The 22,500-nt window shown below is 40.7% G+C and overlaps 1 protein-coding gene across 12 annotated transcripts in view; it reads left to right on the top strand.

The window, feature by feature from the left end:
* AFDN (afadin, adherens junction formation factor) overlaps window positions 1–22,500 on the top strand; it is a 3,286,836-nt gene that overhangs the window by 201,278 nt on the left and 3,063,058 nt on the right. For all 12 annotated transcript variants that reach the window (XM_044063225.1, XM_044063199.1, XM_044063191.1 and 9 more), the window contains exon 2: window positions 1,402–1,597. In XM_044063225.1, the coding sequence (XP_043919160.1) occupies window positions 1,402–1,597 (196 nt within the window). The remainder of the gene's footprint in view (window positions 1–1,401; window positions 1,598–22,500) is intronic.

Genomic DNA, 22,500 nt, shown 5'->3' with positions numbered 1-22,500 from the left:
CCTTACATTTTTAATATTGCACGTGTTTGCTTTATAGAAGTTTTAGTTGAATTGAATTTTTATTTGTGGAGAGTCTTAAAGTTTTAAGTTAAAGGTAAATGAAAGCATTTGGGGATTTTATTTCCTTTAAATTCTTTGTTCGAGGGTACAGACTTTGTATACTTTTGCTAGATGTATTTGTAAGAAATTTGAAGTGGATTGTGATGGTGGATTGAATTCTGACCTGAATAAGAATTAAACATTTTTCTTTCACCTACTTTAGTGTTGGAGGAAGTTTGGAACTTCCTACGTCTGGCAGAGGCAAGTAGTAAATGCATAACAGTTGGGGCAGGAGTGACATTGCTACAGCCAGCAAAGCTATCATAGTAATATTGATGACTCAAGAATCTCTCTTCTGGTGATAGAATTTTTTAAAGGTTGTGAACAAGGTAGCAGTATCTGAGATGTGTTTTAAATGAGTGGGACTTGCAGAGGGACGTGCAGTTTTCCATTCAAATTCCACATGTTCAGCTTTCTAAAAGTGGAGTTATACCATTTAAATAAATTTGTCAGTGAACTCTGCACAGGTTTTGAACACCTTTATTAAATTCACATATATTTAGTAGTAATATGAATACACATTCATTAAAAGAAAAACAAAACTGCTTTCATTTTTAGTTTTGTTATGCATTATACATGTCATTTTAACAATTGCCATTCATTCATTCTAGCATTACAGAAATTGCTGAAGTCTTACATTCCCTGAAATTTCACTCCTCTTGAATATTCTTCTGCTCGTATTCTACCCACAGATTCCATTTATTTCTACATTCCCATGTTCTTTTATCTCCTTTATAACATTCAGTACTTCAGTTACAGCTGGTTTAGATTTTGATTTCCATTTCTAGCATGTTTTTATGCTGCTAGTATCATTAAACATAGTAACATCTTACTATGTCAACATAAATCATTTTCTATATCCCAAATATCAGCAAACACTTTTGAGCAGCAAAGTGAGTATGAAACCAGTGGAAGATGAGGTTTACTCTTTATTTTGGTTGCGGGTTTATTTCCCTTTTGGATTTCCATCTCATCTGTGTTTACACTCTTCTTGCTTTATTTTTTAAAAGGAAGACAAATTAAGTCTGAACTGTCTTCTTAAACCATTTTGGTTCGAGGAGAATGGTGGTAAGAGGATGTGGATAAGGCCTTTTGAAAACTGATTGGCACTGTAAGAAAATTAAGCAGTAGTAGTAGGTGGTTGTTAGGTGGAATGGGCTGTGTAACTTGTTTACAGATTACAAAGATATGTGTATTTTTGTATCAGCCTAAAAATGGAGAAAAGATTGAAGAAAGATAGATGTTCAGAATAGTAAAATTGCATAGTTCATCTAAGCTTCTCTTTCATTTTTCTTTTTGCAGGACCTAGAGTTTCATGGGGTGATGAGATTCTACTTTCAAGACAAAGTAGCTGGCAACTTTGCAACAAAATGTATCAGAGTATCTAGCACTGCTACCACACAAGATGTGATAGAAACTCTTGCTGAGAAATTCCGCCCAGATATGCGAATGCTTTCTTCTCCCAAATATTCCCTCTATGAGGTGCACGTTAGTGGGGGTGAGTCATGATTAGAGAAATCTGTGCTATAAAACTTCTTTCAAATCAGAATAATAAAAATGTTGATTATTGTTGCAGTGAACGAGATGGTATTTCTTTCTTGTTAAAGGGTGTGTAGACATAGAACTATATGAAAAAAATAAATTATTACTGCTTTTGATGTCTATGTTTTTTGGGATGGTAAGTAAATGGCACAGAGACACTGAGCAAATGTGACTTTTCCATGAGGTGTTTAAATCATGCTGAATAGTCTAGAAGAAAGTGTACCACATCTGATTCATTTAGCTTTTTAGTATTTACCAACGGTAAGTAGAAAATCATCGTAATTATCCATAGGACTGAAGTCCTAGGCATTACGACTGTTGGGCAGATGGTATTAGTCTCACCCTTACTACTTTACATTACTCACCTCAGTCTCTCCATTTATGGTTTTTTTTTTGTCACACATTGAATCCAGTCAGTCAAAAAAAAAAACTATCTTCCTACATTTTGGTGTTTTCTTCACTTAGAAATTGTTTGTCCTTGTGCTCAGGTGCTGGTAATAAGTCTGTGTTCAGTAGCAAGTAAAACTTGGGTTGTAATTTTTAGGGCTGTTTGACAAAACTTTTTCTGCAAGGGACCATTTTGGATCATTGCTAAACTATGTTGGTGTTTTTATTTATAACATTTAGCTGTTTCTAAAACAATGTAACGAAACCCAAAAAGATGATGACTCAAAAACTGTTAAGGAGAAAGCACAGCAGACACAGACACCAATGTTTTTAGTTCTTTTGTTCTGTTTATTAACTAGAACTTCTTCAGAAAACATATGCAAAGACCCACTCAATCTTTTTTTTTTTTTTTTAAAAAGCTACCATAAAATCGCATGACATATTCAACCAATGAAAGTTCAGGTGATAATTACAAATACATAAACATCTGAAGAGTAACAAACTAGTTCAAAATCCCATACAGTGCGATGATACAGTACTAAATACTGTAAATAAAAATGTTAATATAATTATTTAATATTGCAAATTATTGTAATTGTAAAAAACATTTAATGTGAATATTAGACCTAACACACAATTGACAACTAGGTCTGTCTGAAAATAAGATTCTCTCTGTCTCTCTGTTGTCTTTCGGCTTTTTCCGGTTAGGGGTCGCCACAGCAGAACTCCAGTCTGCTAATGATTAGAAGTGGATTTTTACGGTGCCAAGTTGCCAGCCTGACACCCAACCTTCAAAGAAGGCACACCCATTCACACAGGCACCTACCTGCATGTCTTTAAGCGTCACTCGACTGCGGAGAGAACATGCAGACTCCACACACAAGGCGCTCCAGCTGAGAATCGAACGGGAGAACCTCTTGCTGTGACGCGACAATGCTAACCGCTGCACCACCATGGCTGATTGCCAATAAGATTCTCTACATTCCAAAATAGTTTCATAATTTCCTCCAAAGATATCATTAGACACCTTGTCTAAAACAAAAAATGAGAACTTTTTAAAATCAGCACACAACATTGCATACTTGGCTAAAGCATTAAATAAATCTTCTTAACTGCAAGACAGTGCTCATATATCCTTATTTTAAGACACCTAATGGTCTTCCCAATATAAAAACTGGGACAGGAGTTGCATAATGCAACATAAACAACTTTCTCACTGTTGCAAAAATATTTATCCTTAGCCTAAGTTCTATCACAATGTTTAAACGTCACCAAAGAGGTGTTAGAAATATATCTACATTGTTTACATCTCCCACAGGGGAACATACCAAAGGAATTGGGTGCAACATTTTTGAGTCCAACTCCAGGTGTGTGTTCTAACATAGACAATGTTGGACACCTTCTTATAGGTAAACTTCGGTTTGACCCTTGTGATATTAGTAAGGTCCTGGTTACTCATTAAGAGTACTCACATGTCATTAAAAATTGGTAAAGGAAAGGCTAAAGTGAAAGTTGCTGTCTGATTATCATGATGGCTAGAACAGACGGTCACTGAATTGCCATCAGTCCCCAAAATGGGACCAGCTACATTACTACATAATCTAATGACTTCATTCTCTGTACCCACAAGCCACATCATATCATAACCTCTGCATTCAAAAAAACTTCTGAGCATGACCATTTCTTGGGCAAACACATCGTTAACTGTAGTCAAATGACTCAACCAAATAAGTTGTCCTTTGACACCTTTTTTCATGTGGGTTAGGTGTAAACTGCCCTATGGAAATATTGATTAACAAAAGTAGATTTTCTGTAAATGCTACTGTAAAAAATGCTTCTCTCTCTATCTAAAGACAAGTGTATGTCTAAAAAATTGAGGCTTTCACCAAATCCACTAACACTGAACTTGAGAAAATTGGTGGTTTCATTTAAATCATTAACCACAGATATGAACTCATAATTTCCTGTCCATAAAAAACAAATCATACGTAACAATAATTGGCAAGTATCTTACATGCTTTAGGGTGACCATCTAAATATTTGATTTCCCACATAGCCATAGCAAGCTTGGCAAAATCAGGGGCCACCCTTGCCACCCATTGCAACTCCTGAGATTTGTTTAAAAAACAGATCATTTTAGATAGCTTTTTCAAGTTCAATAAATTCCATTAAACAATATACTGTTCAATAAATTCCATTAAACAATATACTGTGCTGATCTTATCAGTATCAAAATTGGTATAACAAGATAAATATGTGCTTAAATAATCCAACCCTACCCTCTTGTTTGATGCAAGTATATAGGGAAATAACATCTAAGGAAGCAAAATAAAAATGCTCTTGTTGTGGACTTAAGTCTCTTAATAGTTCAAGCAAATGCCTTGAATCTCGTAAGTGGTACTTTGAAACTTGAACAATGGGATTCAAGACCTGATCTAACCATAAAGACATGGGTTCTGTTTTTTAACATTTAGCAGATATAATGGGCCTAAATGGTCAGTTGGCATGATTTTTATGCACCTTTGGTATTCCGAAGAATACTGCCATTCTTGGATGTTCTACATGTAAAAAAAAAAAAGTAAGTCTTGTGATCTATGCTGCCTTGAGAAAACTGTTCCGGTAAAGTTGTATCCAGTTTCAAAAAAACTCCTGTCTATAAATTCAATATCAGCTACTTTATAACTGGTATCACTGTGTAACATATCACTAATGGTTTTAATGTAATCACAAGTGTTATCACTATAATCATGCCACCCTTGTCGGCCCTCTTAACTCTTAAATCTGTATTGTAAACTAAAGCACATAAGGCTTTGTACTCATCCTGACTAAGATTCTGAACATGTGTATCATACTTTACCTCATGTCTGAAATCATTCTCACAGAGATCATTAAAAACCTGCAAAGTACTATGCAACGGTGGATTAATGTGCTGTTATGTTTAGACCCATCTCTGGTATTTGTTTTCCTGACAACATTATGCAAAATATAATTTAAATTCCATTTCCTCAAGTAAAGTTTAAAGTCAATAATTAATTTGGTCTTATTGACAGAACAGTTTGGAATAAAGGAAAAGTCTTGTTTCAATAATGAAATTACATCATTAGATAAAGTCACAGTAGACAAATTCAGTACTTCAAAACACAAATCTGAATGTAAGTTATTTTCTTGTTGTTCTTTCCTTTCCCCTTGGTCTGCGTCTGATTTGGCCATTTGAGTGTCCATTTGGTTCCCGACTGGTGCATCAAAAAAGGACCAGAATTTTGGATAATGTCAGAAGATAGTGGAGTGACTGCATTAACAGAATTAGGACCCGAATTTGATACTGCAAATTCATTTGAATCTGTAGATCAAGAAGCAACAGGTTCACCTGTTGTAACAGTGTTTCTTGAAACGCAACCATCACTATTTGTTCCACTGTTTTCAGTGTTAAAAGTAAAATTGCCTTTGCCATTAGATACCACTCTGTCCCGTACTGCATAAGCATTGTTGGAAGCATAAGCTGGCAAATCTTTCCAGAGTTTCCCCTGTTTTCTGGTGATAATACAAGCCCTGTATCTGTCAGCTTTGGCACCAGTACCACAATATAAGTGACTTAAGGAAGAAAAACAAGGATGTGATTTGATTTTCAAGTCTAAATTGCACATGATAATCTTCACAGTTTCCATATCACACTGATAATGCTCGTGCTGTTAAACCAACCAACTGTTGGTAAAGAGGGTCCCCATGTTCAACACAATTGGGGAACCTTGAGTCTCTCAAACCTTGCAGTACACATTGCCGTTTGATGCATTCCTGCAGATAACTTCTGCCACCACATACTTAATAATGCTTTTTTTCTAAATTGAAAATGTTCTTTTTGCAACTATTGATGTCCATAACATTATTGTCATGATCTGCAGTATTTACAGTTGAATGAGCCAACAGACCGCTTATCTCAGAAAATGGATTATCCATCCCTTTGAAAACATAATCCATCAAGCTGTTAATAATGAGGCCAGGCTCTCTTGTATCATCCGAGCAAGTCTCTTTGTTAGAGCCGACTAGATTACAAGGGGAAGGATCAGAGTTTAAGTCTTGGTTGTGCCGTAAACTCAGTTGTGAAAGTCCTTCACGAATTGCACCAATGATAACTGAAGACAAATGCTCTGTAAAATGCAATAAATTGTCTGGAACTGAGTGGGTTGTTAAATTAAACAACAGGTCCTATGAGGAGTCCTCTGCAGCCATTTCCAAAGCACACACACTGAACGAACAAACAAACCAAAACAATGTAACGAAACCCAAGGAGATGAAAACTCAAAAACTGCTAAGGAGAAGGCACAGCAGACATGGACACAAATGTTTTTAGTGCTTTGATTCTGTTTAACTAGAACTTCTTCAGAAAACCTGTGCAAAGACCCACTCAGTCTTTTTTTAAAAAAGTACCATAAAATCACGACATAGTCAACCAGTGAAAATTCAGATAATTACACAACTACACGTACATCTGAAGGTTAACTAACTAGTTCAAAATCCCATACAGTGCAATGATACAATACTAAATACTGCAAATAAATGTTAATATAATTATTTAATATCGCAAATTATTGCAGCTGTAAAAAAAAAAAAAAAAAAAAAAACATTTAATGTTGATACTTTTATTTAGACCAGGCGCACGATCAGCAACTAGGTCCATCTGCCAATAAGATTCTCTGCATTCCAAAATAGTTTTATAATCTCCTCCAAAGTTATCGTTAAGACACCTTGTCTAAAACAAAAATTAAGAACTTTTTAAAATCGGCACACAACATTGCATGCTTGGCTAAAGCATTAGATAAATCTTTCTTCTCAACTGCAAGACAGTGTTCATGTATCCTTCTTTTAAGACACCTAATGATCTTACCAATATAAAAACTGGAACAGGAGCTGCACAATGCAACATAAACAACATTCTCACTGTTGCAAAAATATGTATCCTTAGCCCAAATAGTTCTATTGCAGTGTTTAAAGGCCACTGAAGAGGTGTTAAAAATATGTCTACATTGTTTACATCTCCCACAGGGGAATGTACCAAAAGAATTGGGTGCAACATTTTTGAGTGTTTCTAACAGCTAGCTGTTTCTCTTCCTTGTCTATATTGAGTGCCTTTTTTTTTTTTTTTTTTTTTTTTTTTTTTAAAGTTTTTTCCTGTTATGAAGTCATTTGTTTCTCGCTTTGGGCATAGGCCTATTTTAAGCTTCTTGTTTCTCTATTAAAAAAAAGCTAAAAAGCTAATAAAAGCAGTTATTATATGTTCAACTTTACCTTTTCAATGGGTACATTTTTTTCCTCATGGATGTGGTTTAAGCTGAGGCTTTCACTTGTCTCTTTGGGAAGAAAATTACATCTTGGGATCAGTGCAAGGAGTGTACAGTTTGCTTGAGTGAGAAACCACAGCTCAAAGTGTGTAGTCTGGAAGCATTTGTCTCCTTCCACTTTTCATTATAGTGATGAACATTTAAGAATCACTTAAATGGGTAAAAAATGTTAAGTCTGATCCTACAGAACTTAGTCCTTCAGTGTTGGAGTCTTCCTGTACTTCTGCAACAATGCTGTTGGTGTTGAGGTCTACTAATTCAGTTCTGGTGTAGTCAGCAATAATATCTACTGATTCTTTGCCAAGAGACATCTTCAGGTTTACCTAAAACACAAGCCATGAAGCCAGTCATTTCCTTCTCTGTATTTGAGATTATTTTCTTATGAATCATTCTTTAAAGCATTTGCCCGTTAAAATTTGTTTTGTTTTATTTCACCAGTACCATTTTCAGATAGTCTCAAAAGTTTGAAAACATCGCCCGATTTTGGACCTGACAGGACATCATCTATTATTTTGGATTCGGAGACATATTTGCCAAGGCAAGGCCTAATGTCTGTCATTTTTGACTCCCAGCCTTGGTAGTGACTTTAAAACCAGTGCAGTGGATGCCACCTTCAGCACCTGTTTGTTCAGGGCCAATCTCCAAGCCCTTAGTCCTTACTCTCAAGTATTTTGTTCACGCCTTTTTAAGGCTGTTACATAATCATAGTCATTCTGTATACTGGGTCAGCACTGCTTTAATTCCCCCTTCGCTGTGTCATGCCTTGCTTGGATGCCATCATTGTCCATATCATAAGAGAGAGATTTAACTGAACTGAAAGCCAGTCATGCAGGATGGGCAGATATAGAATCTTATGTAATCTCCTGACCCAAATTCAACCCTGCCCCCTAAAAAAAAGGTAATAGTTTCATCTTTGGAAACCTCTCCAAATTTGCTATGAAGGCCAGATGCAAGGGAGGCATGGTGATTTCACCTACTGAATCCTCCACTGCTGGTATTGATGATAAAGATGAGGATTCCATATTGTCTCCCTCACCAAGCAACACCAAGTTTTGGAAATTTCTGGAGGTGCGTGTGGGAGTGTCAGCTTGATTGTCCAACTGTCTTGTGTATTGCAGAAGGACTTCAAGCTGACCCAGCAAACCTCATGGATGATGAATCCATTGTTTGCAGATGTTTTGAAAGTTGTCTGCTGTACAAGAATGGCGAGTCTGTATATTGTAGATGTTCTTCATGTTTCATTGTTGCAGTCATTACATTAGGGCAATCTGCTGGCAGGTTGCCCTCAGTCAGCCTGACTAACAAAGTCTTGGGTCCTGCGTCAGTTGCTGTCCCTTCTTCCATGACGTCAGGTCGTCAGGGGTGCAAAACATGCAGCCGACGCCATTACATCAGTCTTTCTTGCTTTGCGGCGCCCAAAGCAGAAGTGGTTCACAAGTGCCGGTCGGCTGACTCCTGAATTTTTCGTTTTCGAGTTTCAGAACAGAAGTCTTCAACTAAAAGCGAAGTACCCCTTGGGAAAACTTTTTCTTGCTCCTTACTGATGTCAGTAAAAGTTAATAATTGCATTACTTGTGGGAAGCAAATACCTCATGAGGATTTTTTTTTGTACTATATTCCTTGCCTAGGCCCTGACCACGACGTATCTTGCTGTCTGTTTTGTGCTTTATTTAATCAGCGCACTATCCGTCGTCGGTACATTTTTGCTTCTAAATATTTCGGTTCTCGGTTTAATTATCCAGAAATGACGTCGGTTAGCCATCCGACTACCAGAATACTGAAAAAACGCAAAGAAAAAGACTGAGACAGGCAGTTGAGGTCCAAAACTGCCGACGACACTTCTAAGCCAGTCACCAGTTCGCTGGTACTCAGTGAGGCGCTTTCATAGCCCCTGATACCCGCTACTTCTGATTCGCAGGCCTCCACTTAGACCCATTCAGAGTGCGGTATGCAGCGAGATGCTTCACGCATGTCTCTACCTTGGATGGGCCCGGAGCCGCTGAGCAGGCACCAGCTTCTGAGGGTGTATTCAGGCCTACATATAGACTTGTATATTAAACCGACTCCAACTTCAATACTAAGGCCTAAATCTCGATCTCTGGCTAAAAACCGACGCCCAGGCCACATGTTCAGGCCCCTATGCCTAAAAAAACAGATGATCAAAATGACTGAAGATTTAATTACTCAAATCAGGGGTAGTCAACCCCCCTCCCTCCAAGAGGCCTAGGATTGAGCTTGACCATGAATCTTCTGAACAGGACTCTGTTTCTTCTGACTCTTCTAATGATCTGGATTTGTCCATACCTACTTATGAGGACACTGATGCAGAGGATTCCATTCCCTCTGCTTCTCCATCTTAGGATTTCTCTTTTGGGGAAACTTTACATACCTTAAGGGAGCATTTCCACTGGGAAAGTCAGGATTTCTTTGAATCCAAAAAGAGGCTTAGGGATTTCCTTCTTCCTCAGCATAGGCCTTTGGTTATACCTCCTGTACTAGACATAGTTGATGATGAGTTTTCGGAATCCAGTATGGTCCCTGATTCCTTGCCTCCAGCCCCTAGCAAACCAGACCGGTACTACAGGGTTCCTGAGTCCCACAAATTCCTTTTCAAAAATCCTGTTGCGGACCCTGAAACCATTTCTCAGGGCCCCAAGGGCATTAAGGCTTCTACTGCTAAAAATCCTACCCCTTCTGATAGAGACTCCAGGGCGCTGGATAGATGGGGTAAAAAGGTTTATACTTCTGCAACTTTAGCAATCGGGGCTTTAAACTGTCAATTCCATATGCTAAAATATCAACAGCATATCATGGGACTGCTTAAACAGAAAATGATGTTGATTTCTGACTGTGTGGAGAATAAAGATTTACAGGATTTATTGCATTCAGCTGAACAAGTTGGCAAACATACTTTGCAATGTGGTTTTGATTCTTTAGAGGCCTCTTGCAGGGCTGCTGTTACTGGGTCTGTGCTTAGAAGGCATGCTTGGCTTAAGGAGCAATCTCTGCCTGATCATGTTAAAGCAAAACTTTTGGATGCTCCTTTTTATAGCAGGACCGCCCGTTTGGCAATAAGGCTGAAGAAGTTCTAAAAAAGATGGAAGATGAAGCTAAATCTATGCAAACTGTGAAAGATTTCTTACAAGTACAACCTCCTAGATTTAGTGGGCACTGGCCTACTAAGAATTGGTCCTTTCCAGCTCCTTCCAGAGCCACTCCAGCCAAACCCAGACATTCCAAAAGCACCAGGTTTCAGTCCCAAGGGACTTCCAGAACTAAGCAATGGGGTGCTTCCACTTCCAAATCTGGAAACAAGACACCACCCTATGGTAAACAGTCTCAATGACTTCCCTTTACAATTACTAAGCACTTACTTCTTAGCTGCCCCTTTGGGGGGAAAACTGGCAACTTATAACCCAGGACAAATGGGTGTTAAATATAGTGTCCCAGGGATACAGATTTCATTTCCACATGTTGCCAACCCCAAATGGGTGGCCAGACCTGCCCTCAAATCAGTGGGCAGAGGCTCAGAAACCAGTACTTTCCCTCCTAAACATGGGGGTTATTCAACTAGTACCAGAAGAGGAAAAGGGACAAGGTTTCTATTCCAGACTTTTCCTGGTACCCAGAAAAGACAAATCATGATTTCCAATTCTGTACCTGTCTACTCTAAACACCTTTCTGGACATTCCAAAATTCAAGATGCTGACTCTTCACCAGTTACTTCCTATGCAAGGCAAGGATGCCTGGTTGGCAACTCTAGATTTAAGAGGCTTACCTGCATATCCCTATCAGGGAATCTAGCAGAAGGTACCTACGCTTCAAAGTAGGCTGCATGCATTATCAGTTCTTTGCACTGCCCTTTGGCTTGTGTACTGTGCCCAGGATATTCACAAAGTGGCTGGCTCCAGTAATTGCATTTTGCAGGCAAAGAAATATTCAAATATATCCATACCTGGACGATTGTCTAATTCAGACAGAAAGCCAGGCCATTCTTCCAAAACATCTGGCATTTGTAAAAAGAGTTCTAACTTGTCTAGGGTACACCATAAACGAAAAGAAATTACAACTGGTACCCTCTCAAAAAATTACATTCCTGGGCGCAAGCTTGAATACAACTGCTCAGATGTCTTTCCTTACGCCAGAAAAACAAATTAATTTGGTGACTTACTTCATACAGGTGGCCACAAAAACCCTGCTGTTTGCAAGGCAAATACTGCAAGCCTTGGGGTTCTTGGCCTCCTGCATTCTTCTAATTCTATGTGCAAGACTGCATATGAGGAAACTTCAGTGGTACTTAAAAAGTTTATGGAGTCAGCATTGTCACAGGCTGGAAACAATGATTCCTATCTTACCTTGCCTGCGCCTAGAGTTCCTATGGTGGGCAGAGGCCTGCCACCAAAACAAGGGATTGCCATTCACACCACCCCATGCCGCCCAAACCCTAACTATAGACGCATCAGACTATGCATGGGGGGCTCATCTGGCAGGGAGGTGCATTCAGGGCAAATGGAGCCCAAATCAAATGCACCTTCATATCAGTCAAAAGGAAATGCTAGCTGTACAGAATGCTCTGACAGCCTTCAAGGATTACCTTCAATCAGGACAATTACTGATAAAGACTGACAACACCACGGTTATGTGGTACATAAACAAGCAGGGGGGTACACATTCCTATCCCCTCTGCAGACAAGCCATGGCATTGTGGAACACGGCCTTGGGGATACCAAGTACAACTACAAGCTCAATTCCTGCCAAGAAAGCTGAATGTTCTGGCAGACGAGCTAAGTAGAAATCTCATGGAACCACACAAATGGAAACTGGAACCACGGATTTTTAACATGTTGACACGCAAATGGGGGAGCCCAGACATAGATCTTTTTGCCTCACCCCAGAACTACCAGTTGGACAAATTTTGCAGAAGAGCTCATCCCAAAAAAGCCTGGAAGGTGGATGCTCTGTCCTTTAGCTAGAAAAACCTTTCAGTCTATGCCTTTCCCTCCTCTGCCTCTGCTCTCCAAAGTTCTAATAAAAGCCAAACAGGACAAACCAAAAATGATTTTGATTGCTCCAGACTGGCCTCGCCAACACTTGTACCCACTCCTGCTCAGTGTGTCACATATTTCACCGGTGCACCTGCCTCAGACACCTTCCTTTCGGTCTCAGCAGAAGAACCAAATTCTGCACCCTCGGCTCCAAACATTGAATCTTGCAGCTTGGCTAATCACTTAAATTCCCCCTTAGCATCCCTCAGCAAACCTTTGATGGATGTCATTTCGGAGGCGAGAAGACCTAGTACTTGAAAATCTTATGCTGACAAATGGAAAAGATTCTGTGCCTGGAATCAATCTCAAGGGATGAGCACAGCAGTGCCCAATTTACCTCAGATTTTGCAATACTTAACTGAGATGCTTCACATGGACCTGTCTTTTTCTTCCATAAAAATCCATGCCTCAGCCAATTCAGCTCATCACAACACAGAACCCCCCCCCCCCTTCTCTCATCCTCTTCTAAAGCAGCATCTCAGAGGGGCCAGAAATGTGAGACCACCCAGGAGAGCTCCAACCCCTGCCTGGGACCTTAGTTTTGCATTTGGAGAAACTTACTCTACCTCCTTTCGTGCCAGCTACTACTGTAGACTTAAAATTTCTTTCCTGAAAAACCGCTTTCCTTTTAGCAATCACTTCAGCTAGAAGGATATCTGAATTACAGGCCCTTATGGCAATGGAGCCTATCGTCATCTTTCATGCGGACAGGGTGTCATTTCAGGACCAGTCCATCATTCATGCCCAAGGTGGCATACAGTGTGGCTCTTAATCAGTCCCTTCATTTGCCAACTTTCTTTCCCAATCCACAGAACAAGGGGGAGCGGATTCTGCATTCATTGGATGTACACAGACGACTTAGATTCTACTTGTACAGGACTAAATCTCGAAGAAAATCTGAACAACTGCTGGTGGCATTTGCTGCAGGGGCAGAGGGGAAGGCTATTTCAAAGCAAACCATTTCTAAATGGATAAGCCATTGTATTAATTTCTGTTATAAGCACCATGGAAAAAACTATCCCCCAGGGGATCAGATCTCATTCCACCATCTACTTCAACAGCCTTTTCTCAGAGGTGTTCCTACCAGGGATATTCTAGAAGCTGCTACCTGAAGTTCAGTTCATACTTTCACCAAGCATTATCACTTACCAATTTTCTCTAAATCCAGAGCTGGCTTTGCCACTGCTGTTTTGCAGGGCCTTATAGCTGATCCTAATGCTGTATAAATCCATCCTCCCAACCATAGCTTTGGGAATCTACCCAAATGTAATGACTGCATCAGTGAAACACAAAGAACATAGTACAGTTGTGTACACTTACCATAAATGTAGATGTTGTATTCACTGTTGCAGTCCTGGTTACCCTCCCTCCAGCCCCCTGTTTTGCTCTTACTATACCGCTACTTACTTTTTGTATATATATATATATATATATATATATATATATATATATATATCTTCTGTTTTGCTCCCCATTTGGGGGGCACCTGACATCTGGGGCAAGAAAAACTGATGTAATGGCATCGGCTGCATGTTTTATACCCCTGACTACCTGACTCATGGAAGAAGGGACAGCAACCGACGCAGGACCCAAGACTTAGTTCTTCAGGCCAACTGAGGGTGACCTGCCAGCAGATTTCCCTAATGTAATGACTGCAACAGTGAATACACTCGAACATCTATATTTATGGTAAGTGTACACAACTGTACTTTCCAGTCCCTAAAAAGTGGACCATGTCTTCACGCTCCTGGACTCTGGCATTTATTTTATTTAGGGACTTCCAAGCTTGATAACTCATTGTGGTAACTCCTGTTAAGATGTCTCCCTCACCTCAAAGGTCAGCAGTCTACCCCTCGCCACCTAGATAAGAGATGAACCATCTTGGAAAGTGTGTATGCATTCTCCATTTTTTTCTTTGAGGACTCTCAACTACGTAACTCTGGAAATCCACCATAAAAGTAATCTTACTTGAAATACATCAGGATGGCAATCAGTTTCCACATGTATGAGTGAAAGACATTTTGTCTTCCAGTTAATCACAGCGTCTGTGATGTCTTGCAGTATGGCTGAGGATGCAACTCTGAGCAAAGCACTAAATCGGACATTGCTCCCTGGCCTTCCCTGAAAATGGACTGTGTGCCTACATGGCTCATTCCCTTGTACCAGGTAACCTCAGCATGAGGGACAAAAAAACTGCAGAAACTGTTATCAAGGCAGCCACAAAGATGTTTTTTGCCCTTACTGGCATGCTGACAACGAGGACATTTCTGTAGAGGACTTGACTCTGCCACTGGTGGCTGACATGACAACCTGCGTCACCACAGAGCATTCTGTGCCCTCCCCATGTGTGTCATATGCATACATGTATCCTCACAGATGCTAATGGTGGCGACCCACAGTTTGATCACGAAGCCGATGTCCTCGGTCCAGGCCATTTCAGTGCCACACTTATCCATCCTAAACACATTTTTACTCGTGCCAAAATTCAAGATGCTCACATTACAGCAGCTTCTTCCCATGCTGGGCAAGGAGTCTTGGCTGGTAACATTGGACCTCAAGGAGGCATACCTGCATGTCCCAATCAGACAAAATTGCAGAAGATACCTCAGATTTCTTGCAGGTTCAACCCATTATCAATTCTCTGTATTGCCCTTTGGCTTATCTACTGCGCCCAGAGTATTCACGAAATGCCTGGCATCAGTAATTGCCTACTGCAGACTTCAAAGGATACAAATATACCCATATTTGGACGACTGCCTGATCCAAGTGGACAGCAAGCACATACTTCTGAAACATCTGGCTTTTGTAATAATGTTGTTGAATTCTCATGGGATACACAGTCAACAAAAAGAAATCAAGGCTAATACCCTCTCAAACAATAATTTTCCTGGGTGCCAACTTGGACACAAACACCCAGATGGCCTACCTCACGCCAGAGAAACAGGGGCAACTAACTCAATACTTCAGAAAACTAGCAAATTTCACCAGGCTGACTGCAAGGAAAATCCTGCAGGCTCTGGGATTTATGGCATCTTGCATCCTTCTAATCCCATGTGCAAAGCTGCATATGAGGAAACTTCAATGGTACCTGAAAAACCTATGGTCTCAACACAGCCACAGTTTGGAAACAATAATACCACTGATTCCATGTCTTCAAAAGGAATTTCTGTGGTGGGCTCAAGCATGCCAAAGAAACACAGGTCTCCCATTCTGCAAGCCTCAAGCAAATCAAGTCATCACAACAGATGCCTCAGACTACGCCTGGGGGGCGCACATGACAGATCGGTGCAGTCAGGGCAAATGGTCCCAAAAAGAAAAGCACCTACACATCAATCAAAAGGAAATGCTAGCAGTAATAAATGCTATTATAGCTTTCAAAGACCTTCTGCATTCAGGTCAACTATTGATAAGGACAGACAACACCACAGTAATGTGGTACATAAACAGGGAGGAACCCATTCATACCCCCTATGCAGGCTGGCCATGTCTCTTTGGAACATGGCTCTGGAATTACAAATCGAACTTCAAGCACAGTACTTGCCAGGCAAGGAAAACACGCTGGCAGACAACCTAAGCAGAAATATGACAGATCCACATGAATGGAGGTTGCATCCTTAAGTTTTTACAGAGATAATTCAAGCATGGGGAAGGCCAGACATAGATCTCTTTGCCTCCCACAAAAATCACCAATTGGAAAAATTCTGCTCAAGGACTTTTCATCCACAGGCCTAGAGAGTGGACGCACTCTTTCAGTTGGACAAAAATGCCTTTCCACCTCTTTCTCTGCTGCCCAAAGTTCTATTAAAAACCAGAGCAGACAGACCAAAGATGATTCTCATTGCTCCAGACTGGCCAAGACAACACTGGTACCCACTCCTGAGGAGCCTGATGCATTCCCCACCATGGACCCTACGTCTAATGCCTCTTCTTCTGACTCAGCACAGCTTCAAAACTCTTCACAGTCAGCTGAAAACACTCAATCTGGCCGCATGGAAGATTCCTTAACTTCACAACCGACCCTACTCTCCAAGGAGGTGCAGGATGTCCTTTTGGAGGCCAGAAGGCCTTCTACTAGAAAAGCTTACTCCGCAAAATGGAAACTGTTTTGTGCCTGGAATGAGAAAAAGGGCCAGAATCCTGGAATACTGAATTTACCTCAAATACTACAGTATCTAGCTGAGATGCTAAGCAGTGGACTTTCATTCTCCTCAATCAAGATCCATGCCTCAGCCATTTCTGCAGAATACAACACTGATCCTCCTTTATTCTCTCATCCCCTCTTAAGACAGTTCCTCAGAGGGGCTAAGAATATAAAACCCACAAGGAAACAACCAGTACCTGCTTGGGACCTCAATTTCATTCTAGAAAAACTGACCTTGCCTCCTTTTGAGCCAGCTGCCTCAACAGAATTGCAGTATTTGTCCTGGAAAACAGCCTTCCTTCTGGCAATCACCTCAGCTCGCAGGTTATCGGAACTACAAGCCCTCATGGCTGTGCAGCCTTTTATCATTTTCCATCAGGATAGAGTTTCCTTATGAACCAATCCGTCCTTTATGCCAAAGGTGGTATCCAGGGTAGCTTTGAATCAGGCTATCCACTTTACCTACCTTTTACCCTAATCCTCAAAACAAAGGGGAGAGACTACTACATTCCTTGGACACCCACAGACAGCTGCGTTATTATTTGGACAGAACAAAGCCTTTCAGAAAATCAGAACAACTCTTTGTGTCCTATGCTACAGGAGCTCAAGGGAAGCCAATTTCCAAACAGACAATCTCAAAATGGATAGCCCACTGCATACGCTTTTGTTACTCCTTTCATAGTAAAACTGTACCTAAAGGCATCAGATCTCACTACACAAGGGACACAGCTACCTCTGCAGCTTTCCTCAGAGGGGTTCCTACCAAAGATATTTTGGAAGCAGCCACTTGGAGTTCTGTGCATACCTTCTCCAAGCACTATCACCTACCATTATACTCCAAAACTAGAGCAGGCTTTGCCACTGCAGTCTTGCAAGGCATCCTGGCTCCTCCTAGTTCCATCTAGTGCCTACCACCCCTTATTTAGCTTTGGGATTCTACCCATCTGTTATGACTGCAGCTGTATGCACGATGAACATAGTACAGTTTTGTACCTACCATAAATGTAGATGTTCGAGTGCTAATACAGCTGCAGTCCAGGTTTCCCTCCCTCCTTCGACAGGCCTTTTGGCTAACACCTCCTCCTACAACCTGATTGGGGTATTCATTTATGGTGTATTTGCTTGCAACTACTGTTTTTTGATTGTATTGCATTGCAGTATTACATAAATTTATGTATTGCCTTCCTTCTGGGGGCACCTGACATCTGGGGCAAGAAAAACTGAAGAAAATGGCGTCGGCTGTTTTTTTTATACCCCTGTCGCACTGACGTCAGGGAAGAAGTGACGACAACCGATGCCGGACCTAGACTTTGGAATTCGGCCGACCGAGGACCCGCCTGACGGCAGGAAAACCCATCTGTTATGACTGCAGCTGTATTAGCACTCGAACATCTACATTTATGGTAGGTACAAAACTGTACTTTCTCCTTATGGTTACATCTTTTAGTGAATATATTGAGGGACTGTGCCAAAAATGTATAGAAGAATCTGGAAATGATGGCGCCTGTTTGGAAGAAATCTGACCGTTTTTCTAACCTCTTAAGGAGTGCCCATTTTGTGCACAGACTCCCAAGCCAGATAACCTCGCTGCACCAGTCCTGAGAAAGTCTCCAAAGTGTTAGAGCCCAGCCATCTAGCCACCAGATGGAATCCAGAGTGATGGACAGATTTTGAAAGTGTATGGGTGTGTCCACTGTTTTGTCTTTGCATGTGCTGAATTACCTCTCATTCCTGCTATATTTTCAAAGGGATATGACTGACAAAATATCTCATGTAATGGAGTGATTACTAGATGGGTTTTTGAAAGAAACTGAGGATGTAGGACACTTTTTACTCCTCAACATGAACAGCTTTAGTTTTAAAACTTGTATTATGTCAGAAAGTGCTGCTAGAGCAACATTTTGTATTACCTTGCACTAGCAATGCTGGCTATGTGTTATGGCCTTTGTCAAAGATGCCAAGGCAACATTATGAACTCCCCTTTACTGTATGTCTTTTTGGTAGTGAAGGTGGGGTCGTGTTAAAAGGGCAAGACCTTACTGGTGTAGGTGTGAATTCCAGCCTTTAGAACATTCTTTTTACAGAATTCAGAGCAGCCAAGTCTGTATGTGGTTCATGTGTTGCAAACAGGAAGAGAATGCTTCACAAGTGTTAGGATTATTAGATTGCTTGGAAGCTGTTGGTCAACCCTAGGACACAGAGCAGCATCAGTCGTCAGACCCTGCTTGACTTGTACCCCTTTGGAAACATTGAGGGAGCTGTGTTCCTTGTTCATCTGAAAGCTTAGAAAGTTGACATGGTTCAGGGTAATTGTATTTAGAAGATACACTACGCCTTTTCTCTCTCCTTCCCACATTCTGTCATTCTTGCCAGCTGTTCACGCCATCAAAAGCAAGAGTCATGGAAGGAAATGTTAAACCTTTTAAGAAAAACAGCTGTCCAAGAGGTCCCAGAGATCAGAAGGGTTTTTATTCCATTTTCTTTTGTAATGGCAAACAATACAACTTACCTCAGACCCTGTATTGAATCTCATTGATCTAAGCAGCTTTATCCCCAAAAAATCTCTTCAATTATCACGTGTGGTCTGTTTCCTTATCTGTTAGATGGAGAAAGGATGTGCTGCTTGGATCTTCAGAATTCATAAGGAGTTCACAAGTTTATGCACTTTCAAGGTGAAGCCGTTAATTACCAGTTAAGAGCTCTACTCTTTGATATCACCTCTCTTCTCCAAGTGTTTCACTGAGTGCACAATCATTTTAGTAACTTGTCGAGAACCAAAGTATTTCTGAATTATGATCGTTACCTGCCTGCTATCCCATTGATGATGGATATAAGAGACTTTGTATTAAAACTGTTAATCTCAATGGGAGTGATGATGAATCCCATAGAAATGGGTCCATCCTCTGTAACATGTAGAACTAAGGCTTACAGGTATTAGAACTGCTTGGAAATCCTGGTTTCACAGGCTGCTAGGCACTTTCCCCATATGTCATAATGCACCATATCTGCTTTCTTTCTCTAGATCTCCATTGCTGTGCTTAAGCTATGTTGATCACGGTTGTAACTGCAGGCTAATAATTTGTCTGAGAGTTTGGGTTAAGAGTTATAAAACTGTGCTACTTATGGTTATTTTGTAGATCTTAATGTTTGCCTTTCAATTGATGTAGCCTTTTCTGGCTATCTCTATGCAGTCAGCATTTATCCTTTCATTGTTTGGGCCCTAGTCTCCATAATACCCCCCCCCCCCCAAAAAAAAAAAAAAAGCAAAATGTTTTCTTCCATCTTAAAGCTGTTAAATTTTTGCTTTTTGGTTACTGGCATGTCACCAGGGTAAGTTTAACATTTAGTGTCTCATTGAATATTGTCATTTTCTTATCCTGCTAAGTGTTTGCATTGCTTTGCTCTGCTCATGCAGTTTGCCTCTCTGCTTCTGAATGATTTGTTGGTTTCTCTCTTTGAACTGCTTTTGTTGTTGCTGTTTAGAGATTTGGGTGACTGCCCTCCTCTTAGTCATAGACTGTGTTTTACCACTGTCCCTTTAAGGAGAAAAATCCCACCTCAGAACAGGTACATGTATTTATTTATTTTTTAATCTGGGGGAAAAGGGCAATACTCAGACCAGTGTGAAATTTATAAGGAGTTTGTTCTGCTGTTTGTTGACACAGAAGGGTAAGGTTTGCAGATGCATTTCATTTAGAACACTGTTGCAATAATCCTGACTACTCGAAATTCAAACACGGAAGGTCTGACTTCTGGCATGTCCGGGGATCAGTACCCTTCTCCCTGTAGGTATGGTATACTTCCATTAATCAGGGATGTCAGGATGTTCCCATTGCAAAGCAATAAGCTGCCCATACCACTGCAGATCTTTTTTGTACTTCACAGCATTCACATCATTCTAACTGTGCATATAGTATATGTTGTAGAACGGCCTGCTGTGGAGTTCAGAACAGTTTTACTTGTACTTTTGACTAGTGGGACTAACCTGTTTAACCTTGACCACTTATCACAAGAGACCTGGGGTGGTATTCATACAGTCAAGTACCTCACTGGGGATTTTTGTTGTATTTTGTTTTTGTTTTTATGCAGCTTTGTAACATCTATTTAGCCTGATGCCCAGTTGTGCAATAGAATATGTCAAGGCCTAAGACTGGTACTTGTGGTTGGCATATTCCTCACAAAGACTCAACAATATAGTATTGAAGCCTTTAGAGTCTAGCAGGGATTTTCTCTAAATCTTTGAGAAGTAAGCAGAGTTCCCTACAAAATTGCTTAGGTCAGAATAATTATGAGGCCTATCCTATATTTAAGACCACCATGTTGGCCATATCATTCATCCTGGGCCTACAACATTCCTCAAAGAAAGAAGCAGTCTAAGGAGAAGGCAGAAGGGGATTGGAGTGAATGTTAAACACCAGCATCCAATTTCCCACCATGTCTTAAGAATGTACATCTCAGTGATGTGCTTTCTCAGCCCCTGGACCATATATCTCGGAACCCCAAGGTATGTAATTTCCCTATGAAGGCCATCATGTCAAAGGAAACAGGCACACCCCACCAAGCTGACTGCTGTCTTTCAGAGCAGATATCCCATTATAAAATCCAATGACTTAAAGTCTGCTTATTTATCTTAGAAATGAAGAATGGGCAACCCACTAGTAAGAGAGGACATAGCTGGTCATCAGCTGGAACTTCATGAATGCTTTCCACAGGTTTGGAAATTCCAAGATTAATACTCCAGCTAAAATTACTCTGAAGGTGAGACACAGATAACCTGCCTTGAGTTCCCTGCAGATTTGTACTGCTCAGACAGCAGACTGGTCCTTGCCTCCCACCCTACCTCGATCTGTGCCTCAACAAGTGGATCTCCTTGTCTTGGGATTTCCTGCAGGATTTTTAGCACCTGCAGCAAGACTCTTATCAGAGGAGACACCAGACACAGAGATCAAAGGAAGAGGGAGTCCTCCCCTGAGGGGACAGGGGGATAACTTCACTGTGAATGGGAAAGAGGAACTGTATTTTTCTTCAAACACCTGCATAACAAACAAAAGCCATTGTTCGCAGAGAGCTTACCTTTCAACAATGAGATCCCATTGATGCTTTGTCAGGAGAAGGGTACAAAAAACTTTCCACAGCATTGGATATACCATGAGACGCAGTGAAGACGGTCATCAAAAAATAGAGAAAATATTGGACAACAGCAGCCTTGCAAAGAACTGGACGTCCCTCCAAAATTATTGAAAAGACAAGATGAAAACTGGTCAGGGAGGCTCCCAAGAGACCTACAGCAACACTAAGGAGCTGCAGGAGTTTCTGGCAAGTACTGGTTGTGTACTATGTGACAACAATCTCCCGTATTCTCCATATGTCCGGGCTATAGGGTAGGGTTGCAAGACTGAAGCCTTTTCTTACACAGAAAAACATCCAAGACTGGCCAAAATTTGAAAAACAATACATCAGGTCTCCAAAATGCATGTGGGGAAATGTGTTATGGTCTGATGAGACCAAGGTTGAACTTTATGGCCACAATTCCAAAAGGTACGTTTGGCGCAAAAACAATACTTCGCATCACCAAAAGAACACCAACCCCCCCGGTGAAGCATGGTGGTGGCAGTATCTTGCTTTGAGGCTGTTTTCCTTCAGCTAGAACTGGGGCTTTAGTCAAGGTGGAGGGAATTACGCACACTTCCAAATACCAGTCACTTTTGGTCCAAAACCTTCAGGAGTCTGTTAGAAAACTGAAAATGAAGAGGAATTTCACCTTTCAGCACGACAATGACCCCAGGCATACATCCAGATCAACAAAAGAATGGCTTCACCAGAAGAAAATTAAAGCTTTAGAATAGCCCAGCTAGAGCCCTGACCTAAATCCAATAAAAAATCTGTGGGGTGACCTGAAGAGGGCTGTGCACAACAAATGGCTTCTCAATCTGACAGATTTAGAGCGCTT

This window comes from Protopterus annectens, chromosome 1.part0, assembly GCF_019279795.1.
Source record: "Protopterus annectens isolate FY-2018-M chromosome 1.part0, PAN1.0, whole genome shotgun sequence".
NCBI classification, from domain to species: domain Eukaryota; kingdom Metazoa; phylum Chordata; order Ceratodontiformes; family Protopteridae; genus Protopterus; species Protopterus annectens.
This window is presented reverse-complemented; position numbering and strand designations above follow the sequence as displayed.